Source organism: Rhinopithecus bieti, unplaced genomic scaffold, assembly GCF_001698545.2.
Source record: "Rhinopithecus bieti isolate Rb0 unplaced genomic scaffold, ASM169854v2 scaffold_7967, whole genome shotgun sequence".
Lineage (NCBI taxonomy): Eukaryota > Metazoa > Chordata > Mammalia > Primates > Cercopithecidae > Rhinopithecus > Rhinopithecus bieti.
In genome coordinates this window covers 2,088,016-2,101,198 of record NW_016806112.1, presented here as the reverse complement: position 1 = coordinate 2,101,198, position 13,183 = coordinate 2,088,016, and the positions used below count along the sequence as shown (strand labels likewise).

The following is a 13,183-nucleotide window of genomic DNA, read 5'->3' as shown; positions in this document are numbered from 1 at the left end:
CTCAAACAAAAAGTCACGGTCCATATCAGTAACCTAAGTCAGGTCCCTGAACTCATCAGTGCCAAACCAGCCATTCCACTTTAAGGAACTCTGGTTGCATCCCCAGACTTAACACTAGCCCAGGAGTAAGCAGATTCCACCCAATTCTTCAACAGTCCCTTCCTTCGCGTGTTCCAGGAGCAGGACACGGGAAAACCAAAACCAGGATTCAGACATTTACAAACAAGAAGCATCAGCCCCAAGATAGTTCAAAGCCTCTGAGATATGTGAATGAAGCAAACCCTAACAGTTCAGCTGTCAATACCGAAAAAGTACCAAAAACTTAAAGCAAATAATTTTATTTTATATTGATGATACACTTAATATATATGTGGATTCAAGATACAAAATTCATGTACAGGAGTTCACACCTGATGAATGTAGACACATTCCTAGAGAACATTTATCAATGTGAAAATTTCTTTAATACACTGACAACAACAAAAAAATATTCTCTAATCTCGTTATTCAATAAACATCAAAACGTTTCAGTTTTCATCCTCTAGTATTGAAGTGCCCTGAAGGTGGTAGGCACTGTATCGCAGGAGAAAACATTGGAAAGCCTACTGAATCCGCTCTGCAGAATCACAGTGTTTACTCTGAAATTCATTTAGTGAAGTAGTGAAAGGGTATCTTTTATGACAAATCACATCTCATACAAGAGTCAAAAGTGATGAACTCAAGAAAATAAAATGTTTCAACTTCTCAATTTCTAAAATCTATGGAGTATTAACCATAACAAAGAAGAAAAAGGCTGTTGGAAAGGAAGAAAACAAAAAACATTCTGTTTAAGAGAACGTATGGCTTAAGCAATTTAGCACACAACTGACAAGACTTTTATAATACCACAAATGTTCAAGTCAAATGACAGTGACAGTATAATTTTCTCCTTAGTCATTGGTAGTAAATAGCCCCTTCAAAATTTATTCTACTGTTAACACATATAAAAACTAATGAATCCAAACAGTTTTGCTAACAGGGCTGAGTTGATGGATTTTTTTTTCCTAAGTATTAACTCACAATATCCAAATATTAATACAAATGAACAAACAAGATTGTTTCAAAGATTACAGTGATTTGTGAATAGCTAAACAGGCAATCAAATAGCTTCATTATTTGCACAACAGATTAGCAGCACTTGGATAAGAATTGTTACATGAAAAATATTGTGCTTCAGTCTCTTGAGGAGAGCTAATAAATATAACTCTATAATCCCTATAGTGTTACAATTCTATAACATTTCAGTTACAGACAAGCACAATTTTTAAGTATTTCACACCACTAGAAAACTGAGTAATTATATCCTCCAAATGTAATTACTGCTATGATTTAAACAAGTGCATTTCTGCCTAGTAATCAGAATGCAGACAGTAAGTTCACCATTATTTTCAAGGGAAAAAGATCAAACATAACTTATTTTAACTCCTATTTGATTATCTTAACCTTTAGTGATGATTTGAATTTAAAAAAGGGAAACAACCTTACAATGGAAACTGCTCAGAGGAAATAATAAAGTGGCCTGAAATTACAATAATTCTTAGCACAAAGTAAAAAGTGATTTATAACTGCTTCATCTGATTCAATGATTAATGAAACCATTGTTATACTGGTGCTACACAACAAAGATAACCTATATGGATAAGTTATTTTACTTGTAAACTCTGCTATGAAAATGTTAGGACTTTGTATCTGCCTTTCCTATTATGTAAGACATCTCTACCTCAACTGGAAGAATCCTCCAAAATAAAGGTTTCTCTGATTATTGAACAGTAAGGTTTATTAAAAACAAGCAAAAAAAAAAAAAAAAAAAAAAAAAAAAACTACCCATATGGTCTATATGGCAAAAGGAATGCATTCAGATAACTATAAAAGCCACACAAATCAAGTTCTAAATTATTGTACTGAACCATTAGGTCTTTTTAAATGATAATAATCAATGAGTTTAACAAAAACCATTTTCAGGAAACAGTAATACCAAATTCCTTTTTTTGTTTTTGAATGGAAATCTCGCTCCGCCGCCCCAGGCTGGAGGGCAAATGGCACGATCTCGCCCTCACTGCAAAGGTCCGCCTCAACAGGTTTCAAGCCCGATTCTCCTGCCTCCAGCCTCCCAAGTACTGGGAATTTACAGGCACACACCAACTATGCCTGCTAATTTTTTTTTTTTTTTTTAGTAGAGACAGGGTTTTCACTGTGTTGCCCAGGGCTGGGTCCTCCCACTCCCTGAAAGTAATAAAAATTTATGTGCTAAAACACCACTTTAAAGCAAATTTTTCCCTGCAGATTTTTAATATACCACCAATACTAGTTTTAAAATTTTTAGGAAAAAAGCAATTAATAGCATGCAAAGGAAGGGTGGGAAATAATTTTTTTTTTTTTTTTTTTTTAGACGGAGTCTCACCTGTCACCGGGGCCTGAGTGCAGTGGCCGGATTCTCAGCTCACTGCCAAGCTCCGCCTCCCGGGTTCACGCCATTCTCTGCCCAGCCCCCGAGTAGCTGGGACTACAGGGCGCCCGCACCTCGCCCGCCATTTTTCTGTATTTTTTTTTAGTAGAGACGGGGTTTCACAAGTGTTAGCCAGGGAAGGTCCTCCGATCTCCTGAACCTCGTGATCCGCCTGTCCTCGGCCTACGCAAAGTGCTGGGATTACAGGCTTGAGCCACCACGCCCGGCCAATATTATCCCTCTATGGTTTGGAAGTATTTACTTTTGGGATTATCATATATGATCATTTCAAATTTTATACTTATTCATACTGATTTCATGTTTGACAAAATGTATGGTTCAAACTGTAATGTTTACAAATTTCAACTTTCAATCCTGGCAAAGTGGACATTCACAACAGCTTCAGAAAAGAAAAGAAAATCAGTGATATAACAAACATTTAAGTAACATTTACTGCAGACCTGTAAGAAGGCTAGCCATAATTCCCTATTTCATTCTGAAAGTGATATAACTCAGCCTATTAGCTTTCATTCCATAAGCCTAGGAGAAAAGTATAAAACCTAAAATTACCTATGTCTTAATAAACAATATTACACCTAAGATGACTGTCTTAGTAGATAGACTGGAATTGTCCACCAAAATAGGAAACTGATCCCCAATTTATAGTCTATGATGAAATTTAGGCTTAAATAAGTGAGTTTGTAGTTTTAATATAATGGACTTCAAACTATTAACAAAAAAAAAAAAAAAAACTCTGAGTCTACTGTCCAAGTATGTTTAAAAATCACACTGATTAGTCTGATAACTATTAAAAAATAATTTTTTTTAGGCCGGGCACAGTGGCTCACACCTGTAATCCGAGCCCTTTGGGAGGCCGAGGAGGGTGGATCACTTGAGGTCAGGAGTTCGAGACGAACCTGGTCAACATGGTGAAACCCCATCTCTACTAAAAATATAAAATTAGCTGGTCGTGGTGGCACACGCCTGTAATCCCAGCTACTTGGGAGGCTGAGGCAGGAGAATCTCTTGAACCCGGGAGGCGGAGGTTTCAGTGAGCTGAGATCGCACCATTGCATTCCAGCCTGGGCAACAAGGGCGAAACTCCATCTCAAAATAAAATATTATTAATTTTAAAACTGTAAAAGACATTAACAAAATATTTTAAAATTAAGAATGGTTCTTCAATCAGTGATTAAATAACCATGTCATGTAAAATTGGAATTCTTCTCAAAAGTCAATATTACACTAAACTAATAAGTGTAAAATACCAATTTTAGTTTAAAAAAATTTTCATATTTACGGAATTCCAAAGGAAATATTTCTATGGCACCAACAAATTAGTTATACTTAATACAGTTATCTCTACCCAATTAAAGGCAGATCACCCTACGTTATCCTGACACCCTTCCCATCAATAGGTGATTGATTCCATTCACACATCAATTATTTTTCCTTAAACACAAGGCATGCTTAAGTCTTGTTCAAAACTCAATGAAGTTGGAACATAGTATAGTATTAGGCTTTGAAATTCTAGTTTGAGGAAGATGAATCGCTTTTTTCTTTTTTTTTTTTTAAAGTAAAATGGTCCCATTATCCAGGAAAGACTGAGAGGTACAGCAAAAATAGGTGTAAAGTATCAATGTATAAGAGCGCAGGAGACTAGAGGGGAAGAGCTGGGTTTTCTAAGCAAGTTTTACGTTATTCAACCTCAAAGTTATTGGCTTTACAACGGCTGAGGTTAGAGGTCACATTCACTATGTCAAGTCTTTTCTACTGTACTTTTCGTTACCACTGCTGTCCTCAAATTAATGTCCACAAGGAGCCTGAGTCAGTTCCATGAATTTTAAATGGTATATTATCTGCTCTACTACTCTCCAGTGCAAAACAATGATTTGGTTTTCAAGCAACAGAGCATCAGATCCTATGGATGTTTTCACTGATTTTTCAGAAATAATAAATTACCAAATATTAATATTTATTCAAGAAAAAGGCTGTTATAATTATTTCTAAATATTGTAATTGAAAAGTGTTAGGAATAGTTGCCTGTTTTATTTAAAATACAATGAATCAGCAAATGTAACATTTTTTGGGTGGTAAAACTGACTCCTGAGATAATTTCTCTATTTTAAGATAATTTAATATTGGATCAGAGAGATTTAATCTTCCAAAGAATATTGGTGTAAAAAGTTGCTTTGCAGTTACATTTTATCATGCAAAAATAACCTCTACTTAATTTCTGCAGTGAATGTATTTAAGTGTATATTAAACATCTCCTACACTCTTTCATGCAAATAAATATGTCAACTGAAGTAACCAAACATTGATACTTGGCAACATTCTATAGGTTCACAAATTGGCACTGCACATATTTACTATCCTCTGATCCTCCCCAACCCTATCATCCTTGGGAGAGGTTTGAAGGCCCAGATTTTTATAGCACACCATGCATCTAATATTAAAAATTCTACTTAATGTGTGAATATATCATCAACTTGCAGAACACAAGTGGTCTCATAGAGACACAGCAATACGAGTGGAGGCATTTTATTCAGTGGAAGCATTTTCTCAGATGAGCCTACTCACCTTTGATATGCAAGTCCAATAAGAAAAAATCTGTAGCTAGAAATGCCAAGACAGGACTAAATTAATCATAGCTGCTGCAAATATACAAATTAACAACCTCCTGTTCCTCATTAAATCCTATCTTACTTAAGTTAGGCCGTCCCTTAGCTAATGCCCCCTTTTCTGCCTCACAGAGACACATAAAACGAGGCACACTGATGAAAAAAAATTGTTCCAAAATCAAAATTCAGTATGAGGCATAAAAATGACAACTGGGAATATATTTCTCCTATTTAATGGACATTTTCCTATGTTTTAAAATGTGATCAAAGCAATTTGTTTTCCACAGCCCATTAAGCCCCACTATAATTTACTCAGTAATAATACTTAAATATGGATCAAGAAAATAAAGGACTACTACAGCTTCAGAATCTGCTGGTGTCTCAGTTTCACATACTTAGGTTTCTCAGGTTTATATCACTAATTTATCATCAGTTTAAATAAAAATTTGCAGGTGATTTTAAAGCTAAGAATATCCAGCTTTCTGTTAAAATCTTCATATCCTAATTTCAACTCCAAATTAGCCCATTTTGTCCAAACACAAGCCCCTCAAAATAGAGACTTATGAATGAGATACAGCCACAACCTAATTACAGCAGCATGAACAATGCCACTAGGATGTCCTCACAGAACTTAAATAAATTCAGCCCACAATGGGTATGGGTACATAATATACACATACTGTACCATTGCATACCAATATATTTACAAATATGTACACATATATACAAAAAGTATACACAGAGATTGCATGTAGCATCACAAAAATATACATATGCCATTACAAATAAAATAAGAATTTCAAATAAATAAGGTCAACAAAAGAGCCCTCAAGGTAAATATCCTCTTATGCTTTCCAAACACACACAGGAACATACACACTCAAAATATCACCAGGAGACTCATAGCATTCATATTCGTATCAAATCTTTTACTCACTCAAGGTGGGGAGGTGGTTTTGAATCACTGGCAATGGCCAAGTTAGCAGACCTTGGTACCTGACTATATTTCCAGTCCAGAATGTTTTCTGTATATCAAGCTGATTACAAGTCTCCAGAAATTAGATTTTTCAACTGGGTCCAAACTGCTTCTCAGAGACAGAAAGTTACTAAGTCACACATGTCAGAGGAGATTAAACCTAGAGGAGAGTGCTACAGAAAGCTCCTTAATACCTAATACATAAATCTGATTTGTCGCTTTTCCCATTATCCTGACTAAATTCAGTACAATTACCACCTAATCTGTTTCAGGGAATTCTATTGCACAAAGGAAATAAAGGGCAGTAGCCAGAATTTGGAAGGGAGGGAACCACCCGGATCCTCTATCAGGAAAACTCCAGCCACAATTGGATTGCACTTTGCTTCTGAAATCCTAAAACATTTCAATTTGGTAAAAATAAAGAGGGTACAATAAATTCTGTGCTTTGAGAGGTTTAAGAGCACCACTTTCTAGGAGAAACACACACATGCATATGAAGAATACATCCTGGCTAGAATAAAAGATAAAATGTCAGACTTGTGGATTTTATAATAAAATTTGATACTGTTCTGTGCCAAAATACAAATCCCTAATTATTCTTTCTTGTTCATTATAGAAAGCAGTCTGAGCTACTGAGAAGACTGGGCTGAGATGAGGAGATCTGAGTTTTAGTTCTAGCTCTATCACTAGACCATCACTATGGGTCTCAGCTTTCTTTTCTGTAAAATAGAGAAGATAGTTGCTTTACCAACTTCAGAAATATACAGATAAAGAGAAAATTTCACTGTGCTTCATTTTGTTTTGTGTATAACTGACTTCTTGCAGTCTTAGGCTTTCTATGTTGTTTACAGTGATACTTAAGAGAGACGAGAGCCTATATCAGAATCTCCAAGGAGAGTTTGTGCAATTTGAAAACAAAGGAGTGATTTTTCCCTTTGCTTTGCTCTTAGTTCCTATATTTAAATTTTTATGAATTATAAAATTAAATACATTAGGGCTTAAATTTTTTATATTTATAAAGGGCAGGTGGTATGCATTTTTAAACAATGAAATTCTTTGCCACTATCAGCTCAAGCCCATTGGGCAACTGTCCTTTTACATAATTCTCCCTTGATTAAAGAACTACAGAAGCTGGGTGAGGTACAAGGAGGGTTTATTAAACTGTATGTTTAGGCTGGGCGTGGTGGCTCATGCCTGTAATCCCAGCACTTTGGGAGGCCGAGGCTGGCGGATCACCTGAAGTCAGGAGTTCGAGACCAGCCTGACCAGCATGGTAGAACTCCATTTCAAAATACAAAATTAGCTGGGTGTGGTGGCGCATGCCTGTAATGCCAGCTACTGGGGAGGCTGAGGCAGGAGAATCACTTGAAACCGGGAGGCAGAGGTTGCAGTGAGCCGAGATCCCGCCACCACACTCCAGCCTGAGTAACAAGAGCGAAACCCCATCTCAAAGACAAAAAACAAAAAAAACTATATTTAAAACTTTCATGATAAAAAGTAAAGACACAGTATTCATTGCAAATGTGACCTTCCTAATGAAGCCTACCCTGATCATCACTTTTTCTTTTTTTTCCGGAGATGAGGTCTTGCTTTGTCATCCAGGCTGGAGTGCAGTGGTACAATCACAGCTCACTGCAGCCACAAACTCCTGGGCTCAAGTGACCCTCCTACCTCGGCCTCTCAGGTAGCTGGGACTAATAGGGGCATGTTACTATGCCCTGCTTGATCACTCTTTTAAACATTGTCCTTAAGAAAACAAACAAAAGATTTACCTTACCATAATCTACACTTTTCCATCCTACTTAACATTTTCTAACATAAATTACTTATGTTTATTGCCTTACTCCTCCTACTAGAATGTAAGCTTCATGAACACGAGGATTTTTAAGTCTACTTTGTTTGCTTCCCCAATGCCCAGAAGAAAATCTGGAGTATAGTCGTTGTTTAATACGCATTTTTCTGAAGGCATCAATGAAACAATAACATTTTCCAGCACAGTTTTCCTCTCTTTGAAGATTCAAGATCACTTCAGTCCGCTTTAGGTTTTTAACTACCTGTAAGGAATTACGCTACTAGCTTCAGGGGCAATGTCATGAGGGTCAATGTTGTGATTTCTAAGACCCTCATTTTTAGACAAACATGTTTCTCATCATAAAAGCTCTAATTTCCTCAGGAGAGCCTCCGTCTGCACTTGTTTCTAAAACAGCTAAGTGGGACCCAGATTTTCTTGAACAAAATCTAGGTAAATGTGACCTACAAAAGAAAATGTTGTGTACACTACAAACAGGGTAAATAGTTCTCTTGGTGGGTGGAGTGGGGAAATCAATATTTTTGGAACCAAGAGTCCAAATTACAGAATCAGAGTTAGAAAGAACCTGGGCCGGCCAGGCGCGGTGGCTCACGCCTGTAATCCCAGCACTTTGGGAGGCCGAGGCGGGTGGATCACGAGGTCAGGAGATCCAGACCATCCTGGCTAACACAGTGATACCCCGTCTCTACTAAAAATACAAAAAAAATTAGCTGGGCGTGGTGGCGGGCACCTGTAGTCCCAGCTACTCGGGACGCTGAGGCAGGAGAATGGCGTGAACCTGGGAGGCGGAGCTTGCAGTGAGCCGAGATCGCGCCACTGCATTCCAGCCTGGGCGACAGAGCGAGACTCCATCTCAAAAAAAAAAAAAAAAAAAAAAAAAAACCTGGGCCAACCTCTTCATTTTACAGATGAGAGTGCTAACAAGCAGAGACATGAAGACACTTGTCAAAGGGCATAATACTAGTTACCAGGAAAGCCAGGACTAGAACTTAGGTCTCCTGTTTCTCAGACCAGTGTTCTTTATGCTTAACAGGGAAGGATAAAGCTCAGAACAGTAAATACTATTTTAAACATTAGAGGACAGGAAACTCTGTGTTGGTAGGAGCATAACTGGCACAGGACTTAAGGGGAATTGAAACAAGAGGTCAGAAAACGGAAAATAGTCTATTGCTGTAGGTCAATGAACACTGTTACTAAAGGAAAGCTATGAAGTTTATTAAGTTACTGAAAAAAAAGGAAAGCAGTCTTTACCTGAAAATGAAAACCCACTAGCAAAGGAAATCTCTTTCCAGGGTAACTTTTCCCAAGCTTTCTGAAATATTGTTTCAAAGAACAAAAATATTTTTTAAAAAGTAAACAGGCCAGGTACAGTGGCTCACACCTGTAATCCTAGCATTTTGGGAGGCTGAAGCAGGATCACTTGAGCCCAGGAGTTTGAGGCCAGCCTGCTCAACAAAGTGAGAACACATCTCTACAAAAAATTAAAAAATAAAGAAAATTAGCCAAGCACAGTGGCGCATGCCTGTAGTCCCAGCTATTTGGGAAGCTGAGGTGGGAGGATTGCCTGAGTCCAGGAATTTGAGGCTGCAGTGAGCCATGAACGTACCACTGCACCCCAGCCTGGGCAACAGAGCAAGACCCTGTCTCTTAAAAAAAAAAAAGTAAACAGAATACTCACCCAAGTCTCCAAACCCCAAAACAGTAACTTCGGACTTCAGGTTTGAAAAATCAGCAAATCAGAGCAGGAATGAGAATAACTTAGACCCAAATTAGTCTCTATGCCAGAAATGAAAACCAAGTTAAAAATAATGGCCAGGTGTGGTCGCTCACGCCTGTAATCCCAGCACTTTGGGAGGCTGAGGCGGGCAGATCACAAGGTCAGGAATTAAAGACCAGCCTGACCGACATGGTGAAACCCCATCTCTACTAAAAATACAAAAATTAGCCGGGCATGGTGTCGGGCACCTGTAATCCCAGCTACTCGGGAGGCTAAGGCAGGAAAATCGCTTGAACCTGGGAGGCAGAGGTTGCAGTGAGCCGAGATAGCGCCACTGCACTCCAACCTGGGCAACAAGAGCGAGACTGTCTCAAAAAAAAAAAAAAAAAAAGGCGGGCGCGGTGGCCTCGAACCTGTAATCAGCAGGCACTTGGGAGGCCGAAGACGGGCGGATCACGAGGCAGAAATCCGAGAACCAGAATCCTGGCTAACACCAGTGAAACCCCGTCTCTACAAAAATACAGAAAAAACTAGCGGTGCCGAGGAGTGCGGTGCGCCTGAAGTCCCCAGCACTCCGGAGCGAAGGCAGGAGAATGGCGTAAGCCCAGGAGGGCGGAGTGCAGACGAAGATTCGGCACCAACATGCACGCCAGGCCTTGGGCGACAGAGCGGAGACTCCCGGTCCAAAAAAAAAAAAAAAAAAAAAAAAATTAGAGTAAAATTTACCTAGGGCCATGGGAAAGAGATACCACAAGCAATCACCTCACTTCCCCTGGGACTGCCAGATGTGATCCTGTACGGAAAATTAGGTATCAGGCCTTTTCATTCATAGATTTCTGAAACTGAATGCTGGGTAACCAAAAAGGAGGGGAGAACTTCATAGTAAGTGACTGTGAAATTATAAAGGGAATGACAGGGAAGGAAAATACAAAAAAGAAAAATCTTTATAATATACACTGAGTCCTATTTAAGATAATAAAACTTTTGTGCATGAATATAAAATACTAAATACAGGAAATGTTAACAAATCTTATTTCCAAATTGTCAATGCAAAACCAACTTACATTTTAGGTTTCATAACACCCAGTTACCCCTTACCAAAATTTAAAACATCTCTGACTTTGAAGTCTCATACATTTCAATGAGGCAAAAAATTAAAACTTTATGCCACAGACATAAATCCAGTCTTTAAATGTGATCTCATAAACCAAGAGTTTAAATAGAATGGAGACATTGTGTCATGAAACCAATGACATGGTTTTTTGACTGAAATATTTCAAAGTTGTTTCTTTTTTCATTTTCAGCATTCACAGACTACAAAGAAAAGAAAATATGCAAATAAATCTCATAACACAATACTCATACATTCCAAGTAATATTTACCATCTCAAGTCCTCAATTAAGATCTAGCTTTCAGATGCGATTCAATCTAATTTCTGATATTATGACAGTATTGAAAGAAATTAAATGATTTCAAAAACTGGCTTGATCATGTTTCAAAGAATGAAACATTTTTCTACCAGCTAAGTTGGAATGAGAAAAAATATATTATGGAGGGACTCTGTTCCTGATTTTCAGTAGTCCACGGTGGCTAGCTTCATCATTACGAACGATTACATATTTCCAAATCCAGACATTTAACTTAGGTCCTAGTATAAGAGTTGAATTTACCTCATTATACAAAAATAAATGATTTTTTCTCTCAGGGTGAGAATAGTGACTATTTGAGTGTAGGATTATAAGTTGGAGGTAAATATCCATCCCTCAAAATCAAAAAATAAAAATTCCAAGATTAAGATTTTAAAAGACCTGAAAGGTTGCATTTTAAAACAGTTGCCCTAAAAGTGTGAACATTTTTTTTCTCAGTTTGTTTTAAAATGATGGCCCTAAATTAAAAAATAAAACTAAGTAACACCACTATGTGTCTTATCACATTAGAAAACTGCACCATTTAAAATTTGTGGAAAATGAAAACTTGTTTTGACAAGAGGGTTTTTGTTTTAATAGTCATCAATGGTATTCTCAAAGAACACGTTTCGAACATCCAGAATGGATGCTAATTCCAAAATGTGCTTCTGGAGATGAGGATTCTCCACTGTTTCATCCCTTGGCAGTTGTGGATATGATTCTGGATAATTTCGTGTTTCCTGGTAGACAAAGAAGAGAAAAGTCAAGTTTTGCGGTCTAATGAAAGAAAATTTTACACATTGATACAGTGTCAAGGAGTAATATAATATGTATTTTCTCTTTTATATTGGAATGAATCATTGTTAATATATTTGTTGAATATTGAATTGCTGATATTTAACCATTTTGACCTCTAAAAATGACAATTTCAGATGGTTCAACATAATATATTCATTTAGTGAGTTATTCCACAAATGTTTACTGAGGCCTGTTGTTGCCAGACACTATGCTCTGTATCATGTGGAAGCCATATAATTCATGCTACTGGGGGGAAAATCCTAACACATATAGAATTTCAACAAGTATACGTTAAATAAAAAGATATTGCTTTGGAAATTAAAATGAGGCCGGGGCGGCTGGGTGCGGTGGCTCACGCCTGTAATCCCAGCACTTTGGGAGGCCAAAGCGGGAAGATCACGAGGTCAGGAGTTCGAGACCAGCCTGGCCAACATGCTGAAAACCCATCTCTACTAAAATACAAAAATTAGCCAGGCATGGTGGTGGGCACCTATAATCTCAGCTACTCAGGAAGCTGAGGCAGGAGAATTGCTTGAACCCGGGAGGCAGAGGTTGCAGTGAGCTGAGATCACGCCATTGCACTCCAGCCCAGGCTTTTTGCCATGTTGGCCAGGCTGGTCTCGAACTCCTGACCTCATGTGATCTGCCTGCCTCAGCCTCTCAAAGTGTTGGGATTACAGGCGTGAGCCACAGCGCCCAGCCTAGAAATTCTTCAGTGGGTAGGTTCTATAAACTATAATCCTGCCATACATTTAAAATTTCCTGAAGAAGTTGCTATTTTATATACATCTCATGCAACAGTTCATATATGCAAACGTTAACTTCTCTCTCTCTGCCTGTAGGACTCACTTATTACACATTACAAAAACAAAATTTTTTAGATAAAATCTCACTGTGTTGCCCAGGCTGGCTTACTGCAGCCTTGCAGTGAGCTCAAGCAATCATCCCACCTCAGCCTCCCGAGAAGCTGGCACTACAGGTGTGCACAACCATGCCCAGCTAATTTTTTTATTTTTTGTAGAGATAGGGTCTTGCCATGTTGGCCATGCTGGTCTCGAACTCCTAAGCTCAACCAATCTATGTGCCGTGAAGCCCAGGTGGCTTCAAGGAAGAAATAATACATATCTAAACAAACTCTTTAAGAAATAGAAGAGAATGAAGAACATATCAACTCAATTTATGAGGTTAACACTATCCTGATAACAAAACCACATGAAGACATTATGATAAAATAAAAAAAAATTCATAAAACAGATATAAAAATCCATAATGAAATATTAGCAAATTGAACCCAGCAATGCAAAAAGGACAATATATGACCACAAAATGGGTTTAATAGCTATGCAAGGTTGGTTTAACTTTTTTT

General features: G+C 37.9%; 1 protein-coding gene across 1 annotated transcript in view; it reads right to left on the bottom strand.

The window, feature by feature from the left end:
- Positions 1–10,334: 10,334 nt before the first annotated feature.
- The window catches only part of SCAI (suppressor of cancer cell invasion), a 200,440-nt gene continuing 197,591 nt past the window's right edge, over positions 10,335–13,183 (bottom strand). The window contains 1 exon segment of the mRNA XM_017874756.1: positions 10,335–11,759. Coding sequence (XP_017730245.1) covers positions 11,613–11,759 — 147 coding nt within the window. The 3' untranslated portion in view covers positions 10,335–11,612.